Genomic DNA, 26,505 nt, shown 5'->3' on the forward strand with positions numbered 1-26,505 from the left:
CTGTAACCTTTCATCTATAATGTCATACTTTTCGATGTGCTATTCTATACTGCCTGTAGGTTCGGCTCGATGGACTCTATGGCCTAACCATTGTTTTCGATGGGGTCCCCATTTTTGGGGATTCACATGGATCTCCATGACGTATCTAATATGCATTTGCATTCTTTGGGTATTTTCTTATTGTATTTGTGTCTCACCGTCTACTGTCCGCCGTTGCCGGATGATATCTGTATATCCTCTCTTGGTGCCCTGGTTTCTGGTGGCCCATGGTATGTAATCTTTTATCCTAGAAATCCGTAATAGTATACCTTGTGCCCAACCTGTGCGTCAGCATTATCCGTACTGTGCCCTGTATGTTATATGTGGACAACCTTTGGTTGAGGCTTTCTTGCGGGTATGTTGTTTATGCTGTCACACATCTAAGAATGCCCCGGGATTTGTTTTATTCTTTATTTTTTATTTCTTATTTAAGGCTACTATAGAGTCAAAGTGTAATCTTTCACAACGCACCGTAAAATAGTGATGAAACCTATAATGGTGTATATGGGTAGAGGAGTATATATACCTCTAGTATCTAATAAAGGCTATGTCTGGGTGCGATCTATGTTGTCTTATAGTTCTGGGGGGCGGTGTTTTCCGCTGTATCCGTGTAGAGGGTCAGCGGGAATATGATGTGTGAGGCGATTCGGACATGCGCAGTACTTATCCCTGCCTCGTACGTATGTGCTGCCGTACCTATGTGATAGGCGGGGCATCCGCAGCGTGAGTCCATTTGGCCGGGGGCACTGCGCTGTTTGACGCTGTCATGCGCAGTAGCTTATCTGGATCTTCCGTTTAGGGCACACGCGGGGATGTCTGCGCAGTGGGCTGCAGACTGTGTCCTCTGGGCGCAGTTTTTAGTGGACATGCGCAGTACTCTGTGCGCAGATCTCAGTGGACATGCGCAGTCCAACTGGGGGCACGCCACAGGAAGTGGTCAGACGGCACCGCGAGGAAGCAAGTCCGGCGATGGCTATATAAGTAGTTAAGGTGAGACTGGGCGCTCAAGTCATCCATCATCATAAGTGACACTACCTATCTTTATATCTGGCCTCCTGAAGAGCCGTGGCAGGCGAAACGCGTTGAGGCGTTCTTTATAGATGGCGGTAGTGTGGATATGCCGGCAGATGAGTACTATCAGTTTATATATACACTAATGTTTTGAGATGACAAAGCTATCGGTGGTGTATTAGGGGTACCTAATCAGGATGCTCCAATGAAAGTGAACTAGGAAGTTCTGCCTGGTAGCAATATATTTTATCTCTTGCAGTTACCCGCTATTGTTTGGTACTGGAGTACTATCTGTTATGCTGATATTTGCATCTCACCTACCGCCATAGGTGTCTATCATCTTCCTTGTTCATTCTGGGGTATAGGCTTTCCCTAGTGCAGTAGATCTCTGTATAGCACCAGAGGACCCTTTAGATGCTGGGTAGAGGTGGTCATTAGGTGGTGTAGGGTACACTAGGGCCCCTAGGGACAGACATCGTGGAGCGGGGGCGCCAGTACGTTCCCCCTAGGGTGTCAACCTCCGCAGCTAGGTAGGAAAGCATCTAGTTTACCTTACTAGGATCATATAGCCAACCCCATTAGTTCAATGGTGTTTTTATAGCACTTTTTTGCATGTTTTCTTGGTTGTTTTTGTTTATTGGTCACTATGGGTTGGGTTCGTCGCCTTGATTTTAAACAATAAATAGTGGTTTTATATTTTTCCTGAGGTTTACTTTATGAGTTTAATTGTATATACCTCGTGCCTATTGATATTTTGTAGAGCATAACTAAACTTTGCTTTTACTTTGACGCAAAGGATAATTGGTAAGGGAAAAATAAGACCTGATATCACAATATGCCACATATAAAAAGGATTATGTTGCAAATTCTACAGTAGAGGGAGAACCCCAGTCCCGTCCCTTAGAAAGTAGAATAAGGAGAGGTTCCTGAATCCAATTTCACCGTTTCCCTTACAGCTAACAATATAACTAATGAACTATAGATTGCACATTAATGCTACCTCTCAAATGAGTTTGAGAAATGACATCACAATTATCAGGGATGTGTAATACATGTTTTATATGTCCTATAAAAGGGTAATTTAAAAAAAGTGTAAACAAATCTGAGAACCAGAGTGTAATTCTCACTTCACTATTTCTTTATAAAATGCCTACCAGCTCTACCACAACTCTATAGGTTCTAAGACAATATCATAACATACAGAAAAAAAATACAAAACAGAAAAATATTAGCAATCAAAGCACAAGTGTACGAATCTTTAAACGTAGTAAAGGCATTATCCAACATCTATTAAAGATGATCTGACATCAGGTGTTGGGTGTATGCTGCCGTACTTGATCAGGACAGTGGAAGAGGTAACCTTCCAGGGGGCAGTTGGTCTCATCTAATTAACAGGACAACCTAATTATTAGATGTGACAAGTTGGAGAGTTAGATGGTTTACTAGTCAACTGTCCCTATATATCAGAGAAGTGCCAGTCGTCCTTTTTATATGCAGCTGTAGAGTTTATATACATATAAATGGTGAAATATTGTTTTCTGGGTTATATTTTTATGTTAATTGGTAGTTGCACACATTTCCTATTCTTCATCATTTAGTGTTACAAATTGCATTCTCTTTTTCGTTTAGATGTGTCTCTTTAACTTTGACTGTAACTTACAGGGGGGGAAATAAGTGTTTGATCGCTTGATGATTTGGTAAGTTAGCCAATTGACAAGGACATGAACAGTCTATAACCTTAAGGGTAAGTTAATTTTAACATAAAATCCAGAAAAATCACATTGTATAAATTATATAACTGTATTTGCATTTTGCAGTGAGAAATAAGTATTTGATCCGTTACCAACCATTAAGAGTTCTGGCTCCTACAGACCAGTTAGAAGCTCCTAATCAACTTGTTACCTGCATTAAAGACAACCGTCTTACATAGTAACCTTTATAAAAGACTCCTGTCCACAGAGTCAAATAATCATTCAGACTCTAACCTCTCTACAACATGGGCAAGACCAAAGAGCTTCATAAGGATATCAGGAGCAAGATCATAGACCTGCACAAAGCTGGAATGGGCTACAAAACCATACGCAAGATGCTGGGTGAGGAGACAACTATTGGTGCAATAGTAAGAAAATGGAAGAAATACAAAATGACTGTCAATCAACATCGATCTGGGGCACCATGCAAAATCTCACCTCGGGTATCCTTGATCATGAGGAAGGTGAGAGATCAACCTAAAACTACACAGGGGGAACTTGTTAATGATCTCAAGGCAGCTGGGACAACAGTCACCAAGAAAACCATTGGTAACACATTATGCCATAAAGGTTTTAAAATCTTGCAGTGCCCGCAAAGTCCCACTGCTCAAGAAGGCACATGTGCAGGCCCATCTGAAGTTTGCCAATGAACACCTGGATGATTCTGTGAGTGCTTGGGAGAAGGTGCTGTGGTCAGATGAAAGAAAAATTGAGCTCTTTGGCATTAACTCAACTCGCCGTGTTTGGAGGAAGAGAAATGCTGCCTATGACCTAAAGAACACTGTCCCCACTGTCAAGCATGTATGTGGAAACATTATGTTTTGGGGGTGTATCTCTGCTAAAGGCACAAGACTACTTCACTTTATCAATGGGAGAATGGATGGAGTCATTTACCGTAAAATCCTGAGTGACAACAAAAGATAATTGGTAAAGAAGAAATGAGCGACAGCCTCAAAATCTTAACAATTTAGAGATGATCTGCAAAGAGGAGTTGACCAAAATTCGTACAGACTTACGCAAACCTCATCATGAACTACAAAAAACGTCAGACTGCTGTGCTTTCCAACAAGTGTTTTGCCACCAAGTATTGTCTTGTTTGCCAGAGGGATAAAATACTTATTTCTCACTGCAAAATGCAAATAAATTTATATAATTTATACAATGTGATTTTCCCGGATTTTATTTTTGATATTCTATCTCTCAATGTTAAAATTAACCAACCCTTAAAATTATAGACTGCTAAGGTCTTTGTCAGTGGGCAAGCTTACAAAATTAGCAAGGGATCAGATACTTATTTCCCCCACTGTGAAAGTAACTATTCTTTTGCAATTTTACAATAGAATTATAAAAAAATAAAATTAAAAAGGCTGATTGATTTTTTTTTATTTTTTTTAAAGATATACTTTTTTGTAAAACATTTTCCTCATTCTCAACATGAAAATGGCTTCTCCCTTGTGTGACTTCTCTCATGTTTAACAAGATTTGCTTTATAGATAAAACATTTTCCACATGCTGAACATGAATATGGTTTCTCTCCTGTGTGAATTCTCTCATGAGCAGAAAGATTTGCTTTCTGATTAAAGCATTTCCCACATTCTAAACATGAAAATGGTTTCTTACCTGTGTGAGTTGTCAAATGTCTAACAAGTCTTGATTTCATGCTATAACACTTCCCACATTCTGAACATAAATATGGTTTCTCCCCTGTGTGAATTCTCTTATGTTTAACAACATCTGCTTTGTGGGTAAAACATTTCCCACATTCTGGACATGGAAATGGTTTCTCACCTGTGTGAATTCTCTGATGTGCAGAAAGATTTGACTTTTGGTTAAAGCTTTTCCCACATTCTAAGCATGAAAATGGCTTCTCCCCTCTATGCGTTGATTGATGTCTAACAAGTCTTGATTTAATGCTATAACATTTCCCACATTCTGAACATGAAAATGGCCTTGCACCTGTGTGAGCTCTCTCATGTGTAGCAAGTTCTGCTTTATAAGTAAAACATTTCCCACATTCTCTACATGAAAATGGCTTCTCCCCTGAGTGAATTCTCTGATGTGCAGTAAGATTTGGTTTGTCATTAAAACCTTTCCCACATTCAGAACATGAAAATGGCTTCTCCCCTGTGTGACTTCTCTGATGTCTAACAAGATCCGATTTGTATGTAAAACATTTTCCACATTCTAGACATGAAAATGGCTTTTCCCCTGTGTGAATTAACTGATGTGCAGCAAGATTAGGTTTCCGATTAAAGCATTTCCCACATTCAGAACATGAAAATGGTTTTTCCCCAGTGTGACTTCTCTGATGACTAACAAGTCTTGATTTAACACTATAACACTTCCCACATTCTGAGCACGAAAATGGCTTCTCCCCTGTGTGATTTCTCTCATGTATAATAAGATCCGATTTGTAGGTAAAACATTTTCCGCATTCTAAACATGAAAAAGGCTTCTCCCCTGTATGAATTCTCTGATGTGCAGCAAGATTTGGTTTGTCATTAAAACATTTCCCACATTCTGAACACAAAAATGGCTTGTCCCCTGTGTGACTTCTCTGATGTCTAACGAGTTTTGATTTAATCCTAAAACATTTCCCACATTCTGAACATGAAAATGTTTTTTCACCTGTATAAGCTTTTAGATGTGGTGCATCTATTTTGTCATTACTTTTCTTAAAAGTCTGTGATGAATCAGAAGATAGGCCATGTTGAAAAAGTTTAGATGATACATGTTTGCTGTGAAACGCTGGTGATATATGTAGGATACTGGTATGCTCTTGATATATTTCTGGTTTGATAACATTATTATCAGCTTTAAAATCAGAAAAAATCCGATGTCCATGTGCCCTCCTAGTACAGTCTTCTGCCAAGAAATGAAAAATGTATACATTAAAGACGAACAAATTATTTGGAATTTGAATTTATCGGCTTGATCAAATTTGTCAAGAAGTTTGACACATGGCAAATCAAAGGTACTACAATGCCACCTATTGCCCTGAAAAAGACATGTTGTAGGACATTCTGTTGTCTCCTAGGACAGCATCCAACCCACTCCTAGCTCTTTAATGCAAAATTAGGGTGAGCGATCTTAAAGTGACCTCAACATTTGGAAATGGATGGTAACTAACAGTCTGTTTAATCACGCTGCGCTTCTGGACATTTTCAAAATTTAAAAAAATGTTCCAAAAATTATCCCTTTTGTGAGACAGATGCCTGCTGTGTCAGTGTTTATACACTTCATGATTATATGGAAGAAGCCATGGCTTTTTAACAAACAGTGGTTGAAAAATTATCCCTTTTTGAATGAGAAACAGCTCTGATATTTGAAAGCCAAAGAAGCAATGGTTTGGTCTCTTTTAACCATCAAAAAATTGTTGATTACTCCTTTATGTGGAGTAACAACAGGTTGGGGTATGTAAAGTGAATAAGTAATGGGGAAGCACCAAGGCCAATGAAAAAGCAACAGCTCATGAAAATTTTAGCTGTGGTCTTTTGACTAAATATTTATTTTGAGGGGGTGGTTGCGTTGATAGTAAAGGGATTGCTACATTTCTCTTCTTGCTAGCACCAAAAATGATGATGATAAAGATGAACTAATGGCTTATTTCAGAAGCCAGTGGCAACTACCGTATTTTCCGGCGTATAAGACAACTTTTTGACCCCAAAAAATTGTCCCAAAAGTCGGGGGTCGTCTTATATGCCGGGTACGGCGTGTGCAGCGAGCGATCCTGCATTTTGGCGTGTGGTTCCCAGGGTCTGGAGGAGAGGAGACTCTCCTTCAGGCCCTGGGATCCATATTCATGTCAAAAATAAAGAATAAAAATAAAAAACATGGATATACTCACCCTCGGATGGGCCCTGGCTGTCACCGCTGCTAGCGTCTCCCTCGATTCTTTAGAATCTTTAGAACCTTCAATGACGTCGCGGTCACATGAGAGGTCAGGTGACCGGTCACCTGACCGCTCATGCGACCACGACGTCATCGAAGGTCCTTCACTCACTGCATTCTAAGGAACGGAGGGAGACGCTAGCAGCGGTGACAGCCAGGGCCCGTCCGAGGGTGAGTATATCCATGTTTTTTATATTTATTCTTTATTTTTTACATGAATATGGATCCCAGGGCCTGAAGGAGAGTCTCCTCTCCTCCAGACCCTGGGAACCACACGCCGTATAAGATGACTGGGCGTATAAGATGACCCCTGTCTTATACGGCGGGCATATCCCAAATTCCATATTTTATATGGAAAAGTTGGGGGTCGTCTTATACGCCCAGTCATCTTATATGCCAGAAAATACGGTATATTTATTTGTAAAAAAATTAAAAATGTTTTGGGAACCGTGTGGATTACAACGAATCAGTAACTTATTTTAGTGGGCTCCTTGTTATCAACCCAAAAATCTACTTTGCTCAAATCTAGTTGATATTATATATAGGCTACAACTCACCTGGGTAGTTATCTGTAGGAATCTCCACTTTATACCAATCATCACTACTCATATATGTCTCTGTAGTATTAATATTGTCCAGAAATTCATCCTGAAATAGTGTAAAAGCCAAAGCATAATTTACAATTATGACCAAAAACATCACAACAGCGGTAGTTATGGAACCAACCTGTTGGTTCCTTACTCCAAACAGCAGTGCCCGCAGCCATAAAATTGTGAGGAGATCCAGAGAACATCTAAGTTCTATCATAAGGATTAATTCATCCTGCCATCTCAACCATTTTTATTACATAAGTATAAAACATAATATACTGGTGGCTAAAACAAGACTGAACAGAAGACCTTCACAGTTGTCTACACATCAAATGGGGGGACCTCATGACACTTTCTTTCCACCTACCTGATAATCCTGAAGAACATTGGGATTTTCTGGTTTACAGTTCTGTGGAAGAAGAGGACTAGGACATCTCTCTGGTGTTGTCCTCTTACTGGATAGAACTGGAGGAAACAGAGACAGGGACTGAATTCATACTTTACATATAGATATAGGCCATAAATATTTAGTCCTATTACCTGGTGATGTGAGGGGCTGGGGAACCTCCATCATCCCGTCCTTGTACAGATCTTTGTGTTCTTCTAAATACTCCCACTCCTCCATGGAGAAGTAGACAGCGATGTCCTGGCACCTTATAGGAACCTGACACATACAAAGATACCGTCATCTCCCCAATCCCTTAATAGCATTACTGTGTACTCTGTCCAAGCATTACCAGCAGTTTCACCTCTAAAGTCAACAGCTCAATCATCTTGCAGGTGATTTCTAGGATCTTCTGGTAATTGATGTCCTCATGTATCAGGGAGTGAGGTGTAGGGCCTGTGATTGTTTTCAGGGATCTTTCCCAGGACTCATTAGAGGTCTTCTTCACTATTGTGTAATCCTAGTTATGGGGACACACATTAAGAAATCTCAATACAGATATTTCCAGAGTCCTCACCTATTCAGTTCTGTCCATCTGTTATTCCCATAGATAGATTCTGATGATGTCACATTATATCACTCTTCTCACCTCTCCAGTAAGCCGGAAGAGGATCTCTAGGGTGAGGTGTAATATATTCTCCACCATCTTGGCCCTATCCGTATCCATCTTTGAAGGGTCAATCAGCAAAAATTATCTTATATAGAAGATCTCCACTGAGAGGATCCGATATTGTAGGGACCTAAAAGGGGAGACAATGAGCCAATGTAAAATAATAAAGAAACACATGAAATATTACAATTACTGGAAACTTTATATCACTGTCCGATTCGGTATCACAGAAGATTGCGTTTTTACTACATACTGAAAAATTACAGTGTAGTAAAACCAATTATCAGGAATTAGTGCCTGACCTATATGGTAAGCTCCAAAAACACAAAAGGTTGAAACACCACAATTGCCATTTTTGGGGGTCACTGTACAATTCCCAAAAACTGCAATGTAAAGTGTCCAAAATTTCATATACCGTATATACTCGAGTATAAGCCTACCCGAGTAAAAGCCGACCCCCCTAATTTTGCCACAAAAAACTGGGAAAACTTAATGACTGGAGTATAAGCCTAGGGTGGGAAATGCAGCAGCTACCGGTAAATGTCAAAAGTAAAAATAGATACCAATAAAAGTAAAATTAATTGAGACATCAGTAGGTTAAGTGTTTTTGAATATCCATATTGAATCAGGAGCCCCATATAATGCTCCATAAAGTTTATGATGGCCCAATAAGATGCTCCATATTAAAATATGCCCCACATAATCCTGCATAAAGGTTAATAATGGCCGCATAAGATGCTCCTTAGACACATTTGCCCAATATAATGCTGCACAAATGTTGATTATGGCCCCATAAGATGCTCCATTAAGATATTTGCCCCATATAGTGCTGCACAAACCTTCATTATGGCCACATAAGATGCTCCATACAGACACTTGCCCTATATAATGCTCCACAAATGTTAATTATGGCCCCATAAGATGCTAAGTAAAGATATTTACCCCATATAGTGCTGCACAAACGTTATAGCCCCATAAGATACTCCATACAGACATTTGGCCCATACAATGCTGCACAAACGTTAATTATTGCCCCATAAGATGCCCCATAAAGATATTTGCCCCATATAGTGCTGCACAAATGTTGATTATGGCCCCATAAGATGCTCCATACAGACACTTACCCCATATAGTACTGCACAAACGTTGATTTTGGCCCCATACAGACACTTGCCCCATATAGTACTGCAGAAATGTTATGGCTCCATAAGATGCTCCATACAGACACTTGCCCCATATAGTACTGCACAAACGTTGATTATGGCCCCATACAGACACTTGCCCCATATAGTACTGCACAAATGTTATGGCCCCATAAGATGCTCCATACAGACACTTGCCCCATATAGTGCTGCACAAACGTTGATTATGGCCCCATACAGACACTTGCCCCATATAGTGCTGCACAAACGTTATGGCCCCATAAGATGCTCCATACAGACACATACAGGTACCATGTGACCGCTCAGTACAGGAAGAAGCTGGGGAGCCAGGGACTGCGCCAGGAGCAGGTGAGTATTATTAGACAGCCCCCGCTCCCCCTCCCCTGCCGACCCCTGGGCATGACTCGAGTATAAGCCGAGAGGAGGACTTTCAGCCCCAAAAAATGGGCTGAAAATCTCGGCTTATACTCAAGTATATACCGTATACCCCAAAATGGTACCAGTAAAGCTACTCAGCAAACAAACTAAAAAATAATCCTTGATACAGCTCCAACTATTGAAAAATAATAATAATTTAAAAAAAAAAAAAAGCTATGGTCTCAGAAAATGCTGACACAAACTAAAGCTTTAGTGTGACAATGAGTCACTTCTTGTGTACAAGCAGAGAGTCAGATTAGTCAAGGAGTCCGAGGTAAAAAAACAGGAGGGTACGTCGCAAACAGAGGGAATAGAGGTGCAATCAGGTAACAGTCTGAGGTCAGAATACCAGGAAGAAAGCGGATCAGAGCAAGCGGAACCGGAAAAATGGTCAGAATGAGGTCCAAGGTCAGGCAGCAAAAAAATCCAAGAACAGAATACAAGGCAATGAGAGAAACCACACAGAGCTGAATGTACGTCTGACAGAGACCTGGCTCTGACAGCCCAGCTAAGTAGCTGGGCAATGACCTGGGATAGGGAACACCTGAAGGCAGTCCAGAACCTCCCAGTGGCAGATTGGTCGGCTGACCTGTCAATGAAAACACCTCAGCTCAGCACGCCCCTGTACCAGACTGAACAACTAAGCTGTCAAATTACTGACTGTCTCAAGCCAGCCAGCACGAAAGTGAACAACTGAGCTGCCAAAGTATTGACAGCTTCAGCACACCCCTGCACCATATTGGACAGCTGTGCTGTCAGTAACTGCATCACAGATACATTGAGGAGTGTTATCGTGACATCAACCCATCCTCAAGAGGGGGTCACTGGACCCCCAGGTTTCCCAGGAAATCTCAAGATAGCAGGCCCTAACTAACCGCTCAGCATTTACATCTCAAGCTGGGACCCAGGATCTCTCTTCAGGTCTGCGTCCTCTCCAGTGAATGAGGTATTGGAGGAAATTTTGGACTGTATGGGAATCCACAATTCTCTGAACCTCATACTCCAAGCCACCAATCGACTGAAACCAGAGGAGGCAGGGATGAGGTAGATACTGCCAAAGGGATAAATTTTTTTAATAGAGACTTAAACAGTAATTTAACAGTAAGCAACTCCCGATTCCCAACATCATAATTTCATACCGCAGAGATTTTTATTTTTTTTTAAAGCACATGGACACAGGATAGCCAGAGTTTTGGATCTCTGTGATAAAATGGCGACTACCCCAACCTCTGAAGTAACCACCTCCACAATGAATGGTTTTTGGAGATCGGTTTGGATTAGAACAGGAGGAGACATGAAATACTCTTTTAATTGTTTAAAGCCCTAATAGCAACCGGCAACCAAATCTTGAGATTAACCTGAATTTGTGTTTCATTCTTGTTGGTCAATAGTCTGAAGTGTTGACTATTCTTGTAGGTTAAATTGATATTTCTAAATGTATGAATGGCTTATGTTTGCATCTTATATCAGCACCTACAACTTATGGTCTGCAAGACAGTGATACAGGGTCATTGAACAATGATGTTTGATGATATGTTGATTACACATTGTTCAAGCCAGCCAGTTTGTTAACTTGCAAAATAGAGGAGGAAAAACTATGCAAATACAGTCCCTGACAGAAGTTATGTCGCTTATCCATGTTATGTAAATAAAAGCTTATAACCTGACATTAAATTCATCCATTGGTTGTATAAATTATTCTTTTGAATGCTGAAACCCCCCGAAATGTGATTTAGGTTAAGAAAATAAATTGGCATCAATGCAGAAATATTGATCAGTTAATGGACACAGAATGGTCAGATTTTGGCGAGACAAAAGTTTTGTTGCCTGGTCACATAATGTACCCAATCCTAGTTTACATCCTCACCTGTGCTCGGTAAATGATCGGTTAATTAGTGTGTGTGTATAAAAATAAACCCAGCACCCCAGACTTTCACTTGAACTGCAACTTGAGCTCTGACAACATGCCAAAAATCCACACTGCGACCAAAGCATGGATTATCAAGAGGCTGAAGACCCGATCCACTGCAGAGGTGGCTGGCACCTTTAATATGGCTCAGCGTCAAGTACAAAGAATTAAAAAATGATTTAAAGAGACTAGAGATGTGTTTGACAAGCCCTGGTCCGGCAGACCCTGCAAGACAACTGCTCAGGGCCGGATTTAAGAGGTGGGTGGCCCTGGGCCCATTTTGGAGGGAGGCCCATTGTTCAAGGTAATTAAATACAAAATCTCAGATACAGATACCATAATAATAGTCCTCGGAAACCATCCATAAACTACTTGGGATAATACCATGTGAAGGTTCCCAATAGCATAGAAGATATGACTTGAAGCATAAAAAAAATCACAAAAAAGGTACTAAACAAAAAGGTATATTTTATTTACCATAGAAAATTACCATAAAATACAATTAAATGACAATCAAAATCCAAGTATCACGAACAGAGCCATTTGATTATTCGGTACAGGTGGACCCATGAAAAAATGTGTTGCACCACAGAAACAGGATATGGGTACAGAGGTAATAAAGCAGAGCAAGATTTTTTCAATATAACCAGCAATATTAGAATAATAAAGTGCCAGTGCATAATATCCAGAGTGGCTACAGTCCCCTACTAACACATGGGTATGGGGAAACACATATCCCTCAATTCAAAATCGGTCTCGAACCACATAGTAAGAAACCCATCATGTAATAGAACAAGAATTAACTGGCCCCCCGAGGAAGCCGAAAACAAAACGCGTGTCAGGGCGCGTGTGTGCACCTATGGAAAAGGATATGGGTAAGAATATATAATTGGAACACTTGTTTTTTTACATGATGGGTTTCTTACTCTGAGGTCCGAGACTGATTTTGAATTGAGGGATATGTGTTTCCCCATACCCATGTGTTAGTAGGGGACTGTAGCCACTCTGCATATTATGCACTGGCACGATATTATTCTAATATTTCTGGTAACATTGAAAAAAATCTTCCTCTGCTTTATTACCTTTGTGCCCATACCCTGTTTCTGTGGTGCAACACATTTTTTCATGGGTGCACCTGTACCGTATATTAAAATAGCTCTGTTCGTGATACTTGGATTTTGATTGTCATTTAATTGTATTTTATGGTAATTTTCTATGGTAAATAAAATATACATTTTTGTTTAGTACCTTTTTTTGTGATTTTTATGCTTCAAGTCATGTGTTCTATCCCATTTTTCAAGGTGTTGCAATATGTAATGCAAAAACACAAAATGAAACGAACGCAAGTTTATTTACAAAAATCATTTACGCAGAGTAATTCAGGTAAAATCATTCATTTTTTACAATCCAGGCACTTTCTTTGATTTTCGTGCTGCAAAATCACTAATGATGTCACTAAAGGCCAATTCACGCAGTATATCTGACTCGATGCCCATGATAGCCAAAGTTACAAGTTGTTCCTGCTTCATGGATGTCGTTAACCGGTTTTCAACTAATTTGAGTTTTGAGAATGAACACTCACCAGTGCAGTTTGTTACCATCAAAATTAGATATATCCTTAGAGCTATCTCAATATTTGGGAAAGTGTCCTGCACACCCTTTTCCATGATAAGCTTGTACATGAAAAGTTCAGTGCTGATATCTTTTGGCTCCTCGTCTGTGAATAAATTGGCAAATGTTACAAACTGATAGAGTTCTTCGATAAATGTAATGTCCAAGTCATCTGAATAAGACCTGACGAGTTGCTCTTCTGCGGCCTTAAAGGGAACCTGTCACCCCGTTTTTTCAGATTGAGCTATAAATACTGTTAAATAGGGCCTGCGCTGTGCGTTACTATAGTGTATGTAGTGTACCCTGATTCCCCATGTATGCTGAAAAATACATTACCAAAGTCGCCGTTTTCGCCTGTCAATCAGGCTGGTCTGGTCAGGTGGGCGTGTTCACAGCGCTCTTTTCTTCCCCAGCTTTCCGTTGGTGGCGTAGTGGTGTGCGCATGTCCAAGGTCCGAATTCCCTGCCCCCACGTGAAGACACAGCGCGCGATCTGCGCTGTAATCCCTTGCATCGGTGGGGGCGGCCATCTTCCTGGGGCTGCGCGTGCGCAGATGGAATGCTCTGCTGCACGGGGCTTCAGGAAAATGGCCGTGGGATGCCGCGCGTGCGCACAAGAGATCGCAGCGGCCATTTTCTCAAAGCCGAGTTTGCATCTCGGCTTTGGGAAAATGGCCGCCGCGATCTCTAATGCGCACGCGCGGCATCCCGCGGCCATTTTCCTGAAGCCCCGTGCAGCAGAGCATTCCATCTGCGCACGCGCGGCCCCAGGAAGATGGCCGCCCCCACCGATGCAAGGGATTACAGCGCAGATCGCGCGCTGTGTCTTCACGTGGGCGCAGGGAATTCGGACCTTGGACATGCGCACACCACTACGCCACCAACGGAAAGCTGGGGAAGAAAAGAGCGCTGTGAACACGCCCACCTGACCAGACCAGCCTGATTGACAGGCGAAAACGGCGACTTTGGTAATGTATTTCTCAGCATACATGGGGAATCAGGGTACACTACATACACTATAGTAACGCACAGCGCAGGCCCTATTTAACAGTATTTATAGCTCAATCTGAAAAAACGGGGTGACAGGTTCCCTTTAAGCTCGTCTGAAGACAGTTCTTTCAGATGGCTAAAAAAGCTAAATTTGCTTGATATACCTTTATATGCTTGAAGAAGTTGGTCAAGAGAAGCGATAAACTAATCAATGATAGGCAAGAAAATTTCTGTTCTGTATTTTTCAGGAGGGCTGTATATATCAGAGGCTGTTTACCTGTATATATCAGAGGCTGTTGCTGTGCTGGCTGTATATAGAATAGAGGCTGAGGAGCTGTGTATAAAGTGTATGCACAGCACTATACTGTAAACAGGTCCACACTATATACATACAGTATACACAGACACACTGTACTGCAGGATATAGTGTGGACCTGTATATACAGTATGGTACTGTGTAGGACAGGAGCTGCTAGAAAGATAGACAGACAGACAGACACACAGATAGGCAGAGATCATACTCACCCACCGCGACACTGTGAAAACTGAACCACTTCACCTCTGGATCTTCAGTGACTGAAGATCCATTCCAGAGTGAAGTCCTGCCGCGCTCCGCGGTGGAGAATCCTCTTCTCGCGCCAACATCGTGGCTCCGCCTCCCTTCTCGAAGGTAGCTGAACAAACTCTCATCTGATCTTGGTGAATAGGTAGCACCTAAAAGCTTCTGTTGGGATCGCAGAAGGCTGTCGCATGCCATAAGCTAAGCATTAGGTACAGGGAGGGTACTAAGAAAGTCTGGCTACAACAACATTTGAATGATCGGGCACCATCCGACTTATAGTAAAGTAAGGGGATCACCGTTTGCATACCCAATGTAGTACAACTAAACAAGAAAAAGTGTATGCACAAAAATTGGGATCACCACAGCAATACTAAGAATATATGAACAATCTTTATTTTAGGAACAGTACACACAAAAGAAAATCTAAAAACACTTAAAAACCCATAACGTGAATTATGGTAATGGGTCCACATCAATAACAGGTAAATACCAGCAAAAAATGTATATCACAAAACAGCCATATTGTAATAAAATACAGATTTAGCGTAAATAGATCACATATGCCAGTCAATCAATAGGTAGATGTCCAATAATAATATATACCCAAATTATTAACAAATACGTCGAAGCCACTATGCCCTATACTCCTACTAGTAGGTAATGGCAGGAGAGGGAAGAGCAAACCTCATATCCAAGCAATGGAGATTTAGCACACCATATATGTTCCATCAGTTCTAACTCTCCGGCAAAAAGTGGCTCTTACCCAACCTAACAGAGTGTGTATACCCTGCGGCTCTAGAATGACAGGCTTATCCGATCTAGTGGGCTGTGTGGATACAAAGACCCACGCGTATCGATGCTAAAAGCGTCTTCCTCAAGGTCAGTATTGTCTGGCTAGGCTAGCCAGGTCAGTGGATGCTGGCGCAGGTCAGGTGCCATGACTCTGCCGCTCTCTGCGCCAGCCAATGAGATGTAGGACCGTAGCCAGGTCTCTACACTTTCAATAATTTCTCTTTTGTTAAATGTTCCTTATCATTAGAAATGGTTCACAGCAAAGAGACGTGTATTTTACATGTTTTGAAATATTTATCCCTATATTGGTGGGAGGCCCTGCTTGGTGGGTGGCCCAGGGCCCGGGCCCCTTGGACCCACCCCTAAATCCGGGCCAGCAACTGCTCAGGAGGAACGTTTGTTGGTTAGAAAATCCAAAGCAAACCCCTCTTCCACTGCAGCAGAGCTCCAACAGGCCTGGTCACCTCAAGTCCCTGTGTCAACTAGAACAGTTTGTAGGATTCTGTCTCGAAATGGCCTCCATGGTCGAATCAGTGCCCAGAAGCCAGCACTAAACAAAAGGCAAATAAAAACCCATTTGCAAAGTCCCACAGCCTGCTAAGCAGTGGAAAAGTGGCAGAAGGTGGATTTCTCTGATAAATCTTCAGTAGAATTACACCACAGCGGCTGCAAATACTGCAGGAGACCTACTGGAGCCCATATGGATCCAAAATACACCCAGAAAACAGTTACATTTGGTGGTGGAAAGATCATGGTCTGGGGTTACATTCAGTATGGGGGTGTGCGAAACATTTGCAAGGTGGAAGGCAATATCAATAGCCTAAAATATCAAGAAGTATTAGCCACTTCTTACATTCCAAATCATAAAAGAGGTCAAATTCTGCAGAAGGATGGTGCTCCATCTCATACATCCATCTCTACAGCAAAGTTCCTCCAGACAAAAAAAGATCAAGGTGCTCAAGGACTGGCCAGCCCAGTTAGGCCTCTTTCACACTTCAGTTGTTTGGCGTCAGTCACTACCGACATAGTGACGGATTGACGGATCCGTCACAATTGTTGTAAAAACGGTTCCAACGGATCAGTTTTTTTGACGGATCCGTTACTTGGGGGTTGTCTGGGAAAAGTATCTTCTTTTTGGAGCATGCGCAATTGAAAAAACGGATTGGCGCGACGGATCCGCCGAAAAAACGGTTGCTGCGGATCCGTCGCCCATAGGCGCCCATTCTATGGAGTGGCGGATGCGACGGATCCGTCGCGATCCGCCATTTCGGCGTTGACAAAAAACGTTTCAATGTCCGTCTATTTTCAGAAAACGTCCGCCAAATTTCGACGGATCCGTCGCATGGCGGATGGAACGGACGACCATCCGTCACAATCCGTCACTAATGCAAGTCTATGGGAAAATAACGGATCCGTCAAAAAAAATTGACGGATCCGTTATTTGAGGAAAATGGCGGTTTTAGACTGACGCCAAATAACTGAAGTGTGAAAGAGGCCTTACCAGACATGAACATCATTGAGCATTTTTGGGGTAGGGTGAAAGAGGAAGCTTGGAAGTCAAAACCAAAGAATCTAGATGAACTCTGGGAGGCATGTAAGACTGCATTCTGTGCTATTCCAGATGACTTCATTAATAAATTATATGAATTACTGTTGAGCCACATGGATGCAGTCCTTCAAGCTTATGGAAGTCGCACAAAATATTAAATATGACTCTAATAGCACCACAACTTCATTCACCAATGTTGTGCAACATATATTTGTATTTTAAGTTAATTATTTGTTTGAATATCACATTACTTTCTGTGGGCGACAAAACTTTTGTCTTGCCAAAATCTGACCATTCTGTGTCCATTACCTGACCAATATTTCTGCATTGATGCCAATTTATTTTCTTAACCTAAACCACATTTCGGAGGGTTTCAGCTTTCAAAAGAATAATTTATACAACCAATGGATGAATTTAACGTCAGATTATAAGCTTTTATTTACATAACATGGATAAGCGATATAACTTCTGTCAGGGACTGAAGATTAAATAATTAAACAATGAGAGTTGCTCTTGTCACCGTTCTTCCCCTTTACGTCTGGATGCTGGCTTAAAGGACAGTTGTTAAATAAAAAAAAAGAGGATATATGAGCCTCTGAAACAGATACCTCCAGATACAGAGATACCTCCAGACAGCCAAGAGATCCACAGATTTCAAAGAACCCGAGGCTCTTTATATGACAGCAGCCAAGACATCATGGCTCCATCACGAGGGACACAGATTTGACACTCCACAGGATGCCAGCTTAGAGGACCACGGCCCCAGCTGGAAGAATACAGATCTGCTCCATTGACCATCACTGAACGAATGGATATGTTTAGGGTATTCAGGATTTAAACCCAGTGTTCACCTGAGACCCATGGATACGTTTGGGAAAGCCAGGAATGGGACCCACCGGTCGCCTGGCTCCATGGAGATGTTCGGAGAAGCCAGGTGGTGACCCTCTGGACAACTGGCCTTGTACCTCAATGGACTATCATCTTCCTAAGCTTGTCATCACCTCCTCTCTGTGCATGCCACAGGTAGGTTAGTGTTGTGAATTCTGTGGCTGAGTTCACTTCTGTGGTCACAAGTGGTATTGCAGTCTCTGGGCTTCCTCCCTCAGGTGTTTTGGTGAGCTCGTTGGCTACCTTGCTATTTAGCTCCACCTGAGTCTGTCTTCCTTGCTCCTTGTCAATGTTCCAGTGTTGGATCTGAGCTACTGCATCTTTCCTTGGGCCTGCTGCTCTGCTAGATAAGTGCTTCTAGTTTGTTTTCTGTTTTTTCTGTCCAGCTTGTTATTATCTTTTGCTGGAAGCTCTGAGAAGCAAAGGGGTGCACCGCCGTGCTGTTAGTTCGGCACGGTGGGTCTTTTTGCCCCTTTGCGTGGTTTTCGTTTTAGGGTTTTTTTGTAGACTGCATAGTTCTCTTTGCTATCCTCGCTCTGTCTAGAATATCGGGCCTCACTTTGCTGAATCTATTTCATTCCTACGTTTGTCTTTTCATCTTGCTAACAGTCATTATATGTGGGGGCTGCCTATTCCTTTGGGGTATTTCTCTGAGGTAAGTCAGGCTTGTATTTCTATCTTCAGGCTAGTCAGCTCCTCAGGCAGTGCCGAGTTGCATAGGTAGTTGATAGGCGCAATCCACTGCTGCTTCCAGTTGTGTGAGGATAGATCAGGTACTGCAGTCTACAGAGATTCCACGTCTCAGAGCTCGTCCTATTGTTTTGGGTTATTGCCAGATCTCTGTATGTGCGCTGATTACTGCACGCTGTGTTGCCTGATTGCCAGCCATAACAGTACAAGGAGCCCTTCAATGATTTCCAATAGAGGGAAAAAAGAAATCCTGACATCATTTTTTTTTCTTAGCTCTGTCTTCAGTCTTTTTTTTCCCCTAGACATTAGAGTGCTTCAGGACACAGCTGTGGACATGGATATTCAGGCTCTGTGCTCCTCAATGGATAATCTCGTTGTAAATGTACAAAAGATTCAAGATACTATTGATCAGAAATCGATGCTAGAACCAAGAATTCCGATTCCTGATTTGTTTTTTGGTGACAGAACTAAGTTCCTGAGCTTCAGAAATAATTGTAAGCTATTTTTGGCCTTGAAACCTCATTCTTCTGGTAATCCTATTCAACAGGTTTTGATTATTATTTCTTTTTTGCGCGGCGACCCACAGGACTGGGCGTTTTCTCTTGCACCAGGAGATTCTGCATTGAGTAATGTTGATGCATTTTTCCAGGCGCTGGGATTGCTTTACGATGAGCCTAATTCAGTGGATCAAGCTGAGAAAAATCTGCTGGCTTTATGCCAGGGTCAGGATGATGTAGAAGTATATTGTCAGAAATTTAGAAAATGGTCAGTACTCACTCTGTGGAATGAATCTGCACTAGCGGCTTTGTTCAGAAAGGGTCTCTCTGAAGCTCTTAAGGATGTAATGGTGGGATTTCCTATGCCTGCTGGTTTGAATGAGTCTATGTCCTTGGCCATTCAGATCGGTCGTCGCTTGCGCGAGCGTAAATCTGTGCACCATCTGGCGGTATTGTCTGAGAGTAAGCCTGAGCCTATGCAGTGCGACAGGACTATGACTAAAGTAGAACGGCACGAACACAGACGTCTGAACAGACTGTGTTTCTATTGTGGTGATTCTACTCATGCTATTTCTAATTGTCCTAAACGCACTAGGCGGTTCGATAGCTCTGCCGTTATTGGTACTGTACAGTCCAAATTCTTTTTGTCCATTACCTTAATGTGCTCTTTGTCATCATATTCTGTCATGGCGTTTGTGGATTCAGGCGCTGCCCTGAATCTGATGGATTTGGATTATGCTAAACGTTGTGGATTTTTCTTGGAGCCTTTGCGGTGTCCTATTCCGTTGAGAGGAATTGATGCTACACCTCTGGCCAAGAATAAGCCTCAGTACTGGGCCCAGCTGACCATGTGCATGGCTCCTGCACATCAGGAAGTTATTCGCTTTTTGGTACTGCATAATTTGCATGATGTGGTCGTGTTGGGGTTGCCATGGCTACAAACCCATAATCCAGTATTGGATTGGAACTCTATGTCGGTAACCAGCTGGGGTTGTCAGGGAGTACATGGTGATGTTCCATTTTTGTCTATTTCGTCATCCATTCCTTCTGACATCCCAGAGTTCTTGTCGGACTTTCAGGATGTATTTGAAGAGTCCAAGTCTGATGCCCTTCCTCCGCATAGGAATTGTGATTGTGCTATCGATTTGATTCCTGGTAGTAAATTCCCTAAGGGTCGTTTATTTAATTTGTCCGTACCTGAACACACCGCTATGCGCAGTTATGTGAAGGAGTCCCTGGAGAAGGGACATATTCGCCCATCGTCGTCACCATTGGGAGCAGGGTTCTTTTTTGTAGCCAAGAAGGATGGTTCGCTAAGACCGTGTATTGATTACCGCCTTCTTAATAAGATCACTGTTAAGTTTCAGTATCCCTTGCCATTGATTTCTGACTTGTTTGCTCGGATTAAGGGGGCTAGTTGGTTTACTAAGATTGATCTTCGTGGTGCGTATAATCTGGTGAGAATCAGGCAGGGAGATGAATGGAAAACGGCATTTAATACGCCCGAGGGTCATTTTGAGTATCTGGTGATGCCGTTCGGACTTGCCAATGCTCCATCTGTTTTTCAGTCTTTTATGCATGACATTTTCCGTGAGTATCTGGATAAATTCTTGATTGTTTACTTGGATGACATTTTGATCTTCTCAGATGATTGGGAGTCTCATGTGAAGCAAGTCAGAATGGTTTTCCAGGTACTGCGTGCTAATTCCTTGTTCGTGAAGGGATCAAAGTGTCTCTTCGGTGTGCAGAAAGTTTCATTTTTGGGGTTCATCTTTTCCCCTTCTACTATCGAGATGGATCCGGTTAAGGTTCAGGCCATCCAGGATTGGACTCAGCCGACATCTCTAAAAAGTTTGCAGAAATTCCTGGGCTTTGCTAATTTTTATCGTCGCTTCATCTGTAATTTTTCTAGCATTGCCAGACCATTGACCGATTTGACCAAGAAGGGTGCTGATTTGGTTAATTGGTCTTCTGCTGCCGTGGAAGCTTTTCAGGAGTTGAAGCGTCGTTTTTGCTGTGCCCCTGTGTTGTGTCAACCTGATGTTTCTCTTCCGTTCCAGGTCGAGGTTGATGCTTCTGAGATTGGTGCAGGGGCGGTTTTGTCACAGAGAGGTTCTGGTTGCTCAGTGTTCAAACCATGTGCTTTCTTTTCCAGGAAATTTTCTGCTGCTGAGCGTAATTATGATGTGGGCAACTGAGAGTTGCTGGCCATGAAGTGGGCATTCGAGGAGTGGCGTCATTGGCTTGAGGGTGCTAAGCATCGCGTGGTGGTTTTGACTGATCATAAGAACCTTACTTATCTTGAGTCTGCCAAGCGCTTGAATCCTAGACAGGCCCGTTGGTCGTTATTTTTTGCTCGTTTTGATTTTGTGATTTCATACCTTCCGGGCTCTAAAAATGTGAAGGCGGATGCTCTGTCTAGGAGTTTTGTGCCCGACTCTCCGGGGTTATCTGAGCCGGCGAGTATCCTCAAGGAAGGAGTCATTGTGTCTGCCATCTCCCCTGATTTGCGGAGAGTGTTGCAGAAATTTCAGGCTAATAAACCTGATCGTTGTCCGGCCGAGAAACTGTTCGTCCCTGATAGGTGGACTAGTAAAGTTATCTCTGAACTTCATTGTTCGGTGCTGGCCGGTCATCCAGGAATCTTTGGTACCAGGGAGTTGGTTGCTAGATCCTTCTGGTGGCCATCTCTGTCACGGGATGTGCGTGCTTTTGTGCAGTCCTGTGGAATTTGTGCTAGGGCTAAGCCCTGCTGTTCACGTGCCAGTGGGTTGCTTTTGCCCTTGCCGATCCCGAAGAGGCCTTGGACACATATTTCGATGGATTTCATTTCGGACCTTCCCGTTTCTCAAAAGATGTCTGTCATTTGGGTGGTCTGTGATCGCTTTTCTAAAATGGTCCATCTGGTGCCCTTGGTTAAATTGCCTTCCTCCTCTGATTTGGTGCCTTTGTTCTTCCAGCATGTGGTTCGTTTACATGGCATTCCTGAGAATATTGTTTCTGACAGAGGTTCCCAGTTTGTCTCGAGGTTCTGGCGAGCCTTTTGTGGTAGGATGGGCATTGACCTATCTTTTTCCTCGGCCTTCCATCCTCAGACTAATGGCCAGACCGAACGAACCAATCAGACCTTGGAAACATATCTGAGATGTTTTGTTTCCGCTGACCAGGATGATTGGGTGTCATTTTTGCCGTTGGCTGAGTTCGCCCTTAATAATCGGGCCAGCTCGGCTACCTTGGTCTCTCCATTTTTCTGCAATTCTGGGTTCCATCCTCGTTTCTCTTCAGGACAGGTTGAGTCTTCGGACTGTCCTGGTGTGGATTATGTGGTGGACAGGTTGCAGCAGATTTGGACTCAGGTAGTGGACAATTTGACCTTGTCCCAGGAGAAGGCTCAGCTTTTCGCTAATCGCAGACGCCGTGTGGGACCCCGACTTCGTGTTGGGGATCTGGTTTGGTTATCTTCTCGTCATATACCTATGAAGGTTTCCTCTCCTAAATTTAAACCTCGTTTTATTGGTCCGTATAGGATTTCTGAGATTCTCAATCCGGTGTCTTTTCGTCTGACCCTCCCAGACTCCTTTTCCATACATAATGTATTCCATAGGTCGTTGTTGAGGAGATACGTGGCACCTATGGTTCCATCTGTGGAGCCTCCTGCCCCTGTTTTGGTGGAGGGGGAATTGGAGTATATTGTGGAGAAGATTTTGGATTCTCGTGTCTCTAGACGGAAACTCCAGTATCTGGTCAAATGGAAGGGTTATGCTCAGGAAGATAATTCCTGGGTTTTTGCCTCTGATGTCCATGCCCCAGATCTTGTTCGTGCCTTTCATGTGGCTCATCCTGGTCGGCCTGGGGGTTCTGGTGAGGGTTCGGTGACCCCTCCTCAAGGGGGGGGTACTGTTGTGAATTCTGTGGCTGAGTTCACTTCTGTGGTCACAAGTGGTATTGCAGTCTCTGGGCTTCCTCCCTCAGGTCTTTTGGTGAGCTCGTTGGCTACCTTGCTATTTAGCTCCACCTGAGTCTGTCTTCCTTGCTCCTTGTCAATGTTCCAGTGTTGGATCTGAGCTACTGCATCTTTCCTTGGGCCTGCTGCTCTGCTAGATAAGTGCTTCTAGTTTGTTTTCTGTTTTTTCTGTCCAGCTTGTTATTATCTTTTGCTGGAAGCTCTGAGAAGCAAAGGGGTGCACCGCCGTGCTGTTAGTTCGGCACGGTGGGTCTTTTTGCCCCTTTGCGTGGTTTTCGTTTTAGGGTTTTTTTGTAGACTGCATAGTTCTCTTTGCTATCCTCGCTCTGTCTAGAATATCGGGCCTCACTTTGCTGAATCTATTTCATTCCTACGTTTGTCTTTTCATCTTGCTAACAGTCATTATATGTGGGGGCTGCCTATTCCTTTGGGGTATTTCTCTGAGGTAAGTCAGGCTTGTATTTCTATCTTCAGGCTAGTCAGCTCCTCAGGCAGTGCCGAGTTGCATAGGTAGTTGATAGGCGCAATCCACTGCTGCTTCCAGTTGTGTGAGGATAGATCAGGTACTGCAGTCTACAGAGATTCCACGTCTCAGAGCTCGTCCTATTGTTTTGGGTTATTGCCAGATCTCTGTATGTGCGCTGATTACTGCACGCTGTGTTGCCTGATTGCCAGCCATAACAGGTTAGTCAGCCTTGGAAGCTCTGAAGTCACAGCAGCTCTTATCCCGGTGAGACAGTGGAAGGGTGAGACTGTAATTTTGCACCATCTTAGGTATTTTGCTGTAACTGTTCTATGTGTTAGTTGTCGGTTTTGTGGTTCAATAAAATATTGCTACACTGTTTTACCCTCATTCTGTGTTGTCTGAGTAGCATTATGCCCACGGTAAAAGGAGAATGGGTGTTCGGTGGGATGAGACCTGATCCATGAGGTTTCAGGCTAGCGGACCAGGGCACCTGCTGACCCCCAACTATACCCCCCCCCCCTGTGTCTCCACATGAACTTAAAGAAAACCTTCATAGAGAAGAAAACTTCAAAATCCAAAACTAGAACTGTAATGAGATGAAGACGTGAGGTAAGAAAGTGAGTCCTGTCAGGAAGATAAGGAGAGAGAAGAAAGGATTCACTATATTCATCTGGCTGTGTGTCCTTTGTTGCTTCCTAGAAAGACCGAGAGGGAACCGGGAGAATACGAGAGAAAGAGAATAAGGCGGGGGTCACACTTGCGAGTGTGATGCGAGTCTCGGGACCAGAGTGTGTGGCTACATAGAAATACCTGTACCTGAACGCTCTGGTCCCGAGTACCGGCGGCAGTGCCGGGTATTGATGCGGGAGACTCGCATCAAACTCGCAAGTGTGACCCCGGCCTAAGGCCGGTTTCACACGTCAGTGGCTCCGGTACGTGCGGTGACAGTTTCCTCACGTACCGGAGCCACTGACACACGTAGACGCATTAAAATCAATGCATCTGTGCAGATGTCATTGATTTTTTGCGGACCGTGTCTCCGTGTGCCAAACACGGAGACATGTCAGTGTTCGTGGGAGCGCACGGATTACACGGACCCATTAAAGTCAATGGGACTTTGTCCGTGTGCAGTCCGTGTGCCATGCAGGAGACAGCGCTCCAGTAAGCGCTGTCCCCCCCCACATGGTGCTGAAGCCGCGATTCATATCTTCTGTGCAGGAGCGTTTGCTGCAGAGAAGATATGAATTATTAATTGTTTTGTGGTTTTTCTTGTATAAAATAAAGGTCCATGACCCCCCCCCCCCCCCCCGGCTGTTCTGAAAATTCTCACCCAGCTCCCTCGTCGGCTGTCGCTGCTTCCTCTCCTGGCCGCACCTTCTACTGTATGCGGTCACGTGGGGCCGCCGATTAGTCATGAATATGCGGCTCCACCTCCCATAGGGGTGGAGCCGCACATTCATTACTGTAAATGAGCGGCCCCACGTGACCGCATACAGTAGAAGGTGCGGCCAGGAGAGGAAGCAGCGACAGCCAACGAGGGAGCTGGGTGAGTATTTTCAGAACAGCGGGTGGGCGCACAGGGGGTCATGGACCTTTATTTTATACACGAAAAACCACAAAAAATGGATTATTCATATCTTCTCTGCAGCAAACGCTCCTGCACAGAATATATGAATCGTGGTTTCAGCACGATGCAGGGGACAACTTTAGCGCTGTCTCCTGCACGGTGCGTGTGGTACCCAGTGGGCACACGGGTGGCGCACATGTGCCACACTGATGTGCCACAGAAACGCAGGGGCACACGGACACGGATAATTCCGGTACCGATTTTTTCCAGTACCGGAATTATCTGGACGTGTGAGACTGGCCTAAGAGAAAGAAAGGGAGAGACTGAGCCGCCTCCATTCTGTGCTACACACTGAGCACTGAGCACCGACATCACACTACTGTCCGGTGCGGCCGGTGTCAGACCGTTTCCTCCACAGTCATCAGTCTGCACAGTGAGAACAGGACGTTGTGTGTGGGGAAAACACTGAGATGTTCCCGGCCTCCGGTATTAGTGGCCCGCTGCTGTACTGAGTCCTGCACTTGTTCCCTCTGTACAGCCGCTAGCGCAGTAACACCCAATATCCCTGTGCTCCACTATCTATAGCCGCCCTGGTGTCAGTCTAAAGCTGGGCCTTCTACTCACTGCTGAAGGGGTTAATGTCCCCCCCCCCAGTAATGGGGAATCTCCAGCACCTACCTCCACCTGCAGAGCTGCACTCCACATATATGGCTGCTCTGTGCGCACAGGACCTGTGATGAGGTCACAGGAGGGGAGGAGTCAGGGGTCACATGATCAGGGCCTCAGTGTATGCAGGACTCTGCTGTGCTGGTTGTCATGGTGCTGGATGAGGGGAAGTTTATGTGTGGGGTCAGGAGGGGTTTACAGGGTGGATGTAGCAGAGCTGCGTGTGTACGAGGTGTACGGAGCGGAGTCGTGTGTGTACAAGGTGCACGGAGCGGAGCCATGTGTGTACGAAATATACGGAGCGGAGCCGAGTGCATATGAATTGTACGGAGCGGAGCCGTGTGTACGAGGTGTATGGAGCGGAGCCGCATGTGTAAGAGGGGTACGGAGTAGAACTGTGTGCGTAAGAGGTGTACGGAGCACAGCCGAGTGCGTACG

At 43.7% G+C, this 26,505-nt stretch overlaps 1 protein-coding gene across 1 annotated transcript; it reads right to left on the reverse strand.

Moving 5' to 3' along the window:
- Positions 1-2,087: 2,087 nt before the first annotated feature.
- LOC138663736 (oocyte zinc finger protein XlCOF7.1-like) lies at positions 2,088-26,127 on the reverse strand. The gene is made up of 7 exons (XM_069750061.1): positions 26,080-26,127; positions 8,317-8,467; positions 8,032-8,187; positions 7,823-7,946; positions 7,650-7,747; positions 7,250-7,340; positions 2,088-5,666 (listed from the first exon to the last, which is right to left on the reverse strand). Exons 2-7 carry the CDS (start codon positions 8,392-8,394, stop codon positions 4,231-4,233), a joined length of 1,983 nt encoding a protein of 660 aa, XP_069606162.1. The 5' UTR covers positions 8,395-8,467; positions 26,080-26,127; the 3' UTR covers positions 2,088-4,230.
- Between the last annotated feature and the right edge of the window lie 378 nt (positions 26,128-26,505).

The sequence above is a fragment of the Ranitomeya imitator genome, chromosome 2 (genome assembly GCF_032444005.1).
Source record: "Ranitomeya imitator isolate aRanImi1 chromosome 2, aRanImi1.pri, whole genome shotgun sequence".
Taxonomy (NCBI): Eukaryota; Metazoa; Chordata; class Amphibia; order Anura; family Dendrobatidae; genus Ranitomeya; species Ranitomeya imitator.

Excerpts from the sequence above, each read along its gene's own strand:
- LOC138663736 (XM_069750061.1), bottom strand. The coding sequence starts at position 8,394 with ATGGATACGGATAGGGCCAAGATGGTGGAGAATATATTACACCTCACC. Across the intron at positions 7,748-7,822 it reads CCAGCCCCTCACATCACCAG|TTCTATCCAGTAAGAGGACA; the intron begins GTAATAGGACTA and ends TGTTTCCTCCAG. Across the intron at positions 5,667-7,249 it reads TCCTACAGATAACTACCCAG|AAGACTGTACTAGGAGGGCA; the intron begins GTGAGTTGTAGC and ends ATTTCTTGGCAG.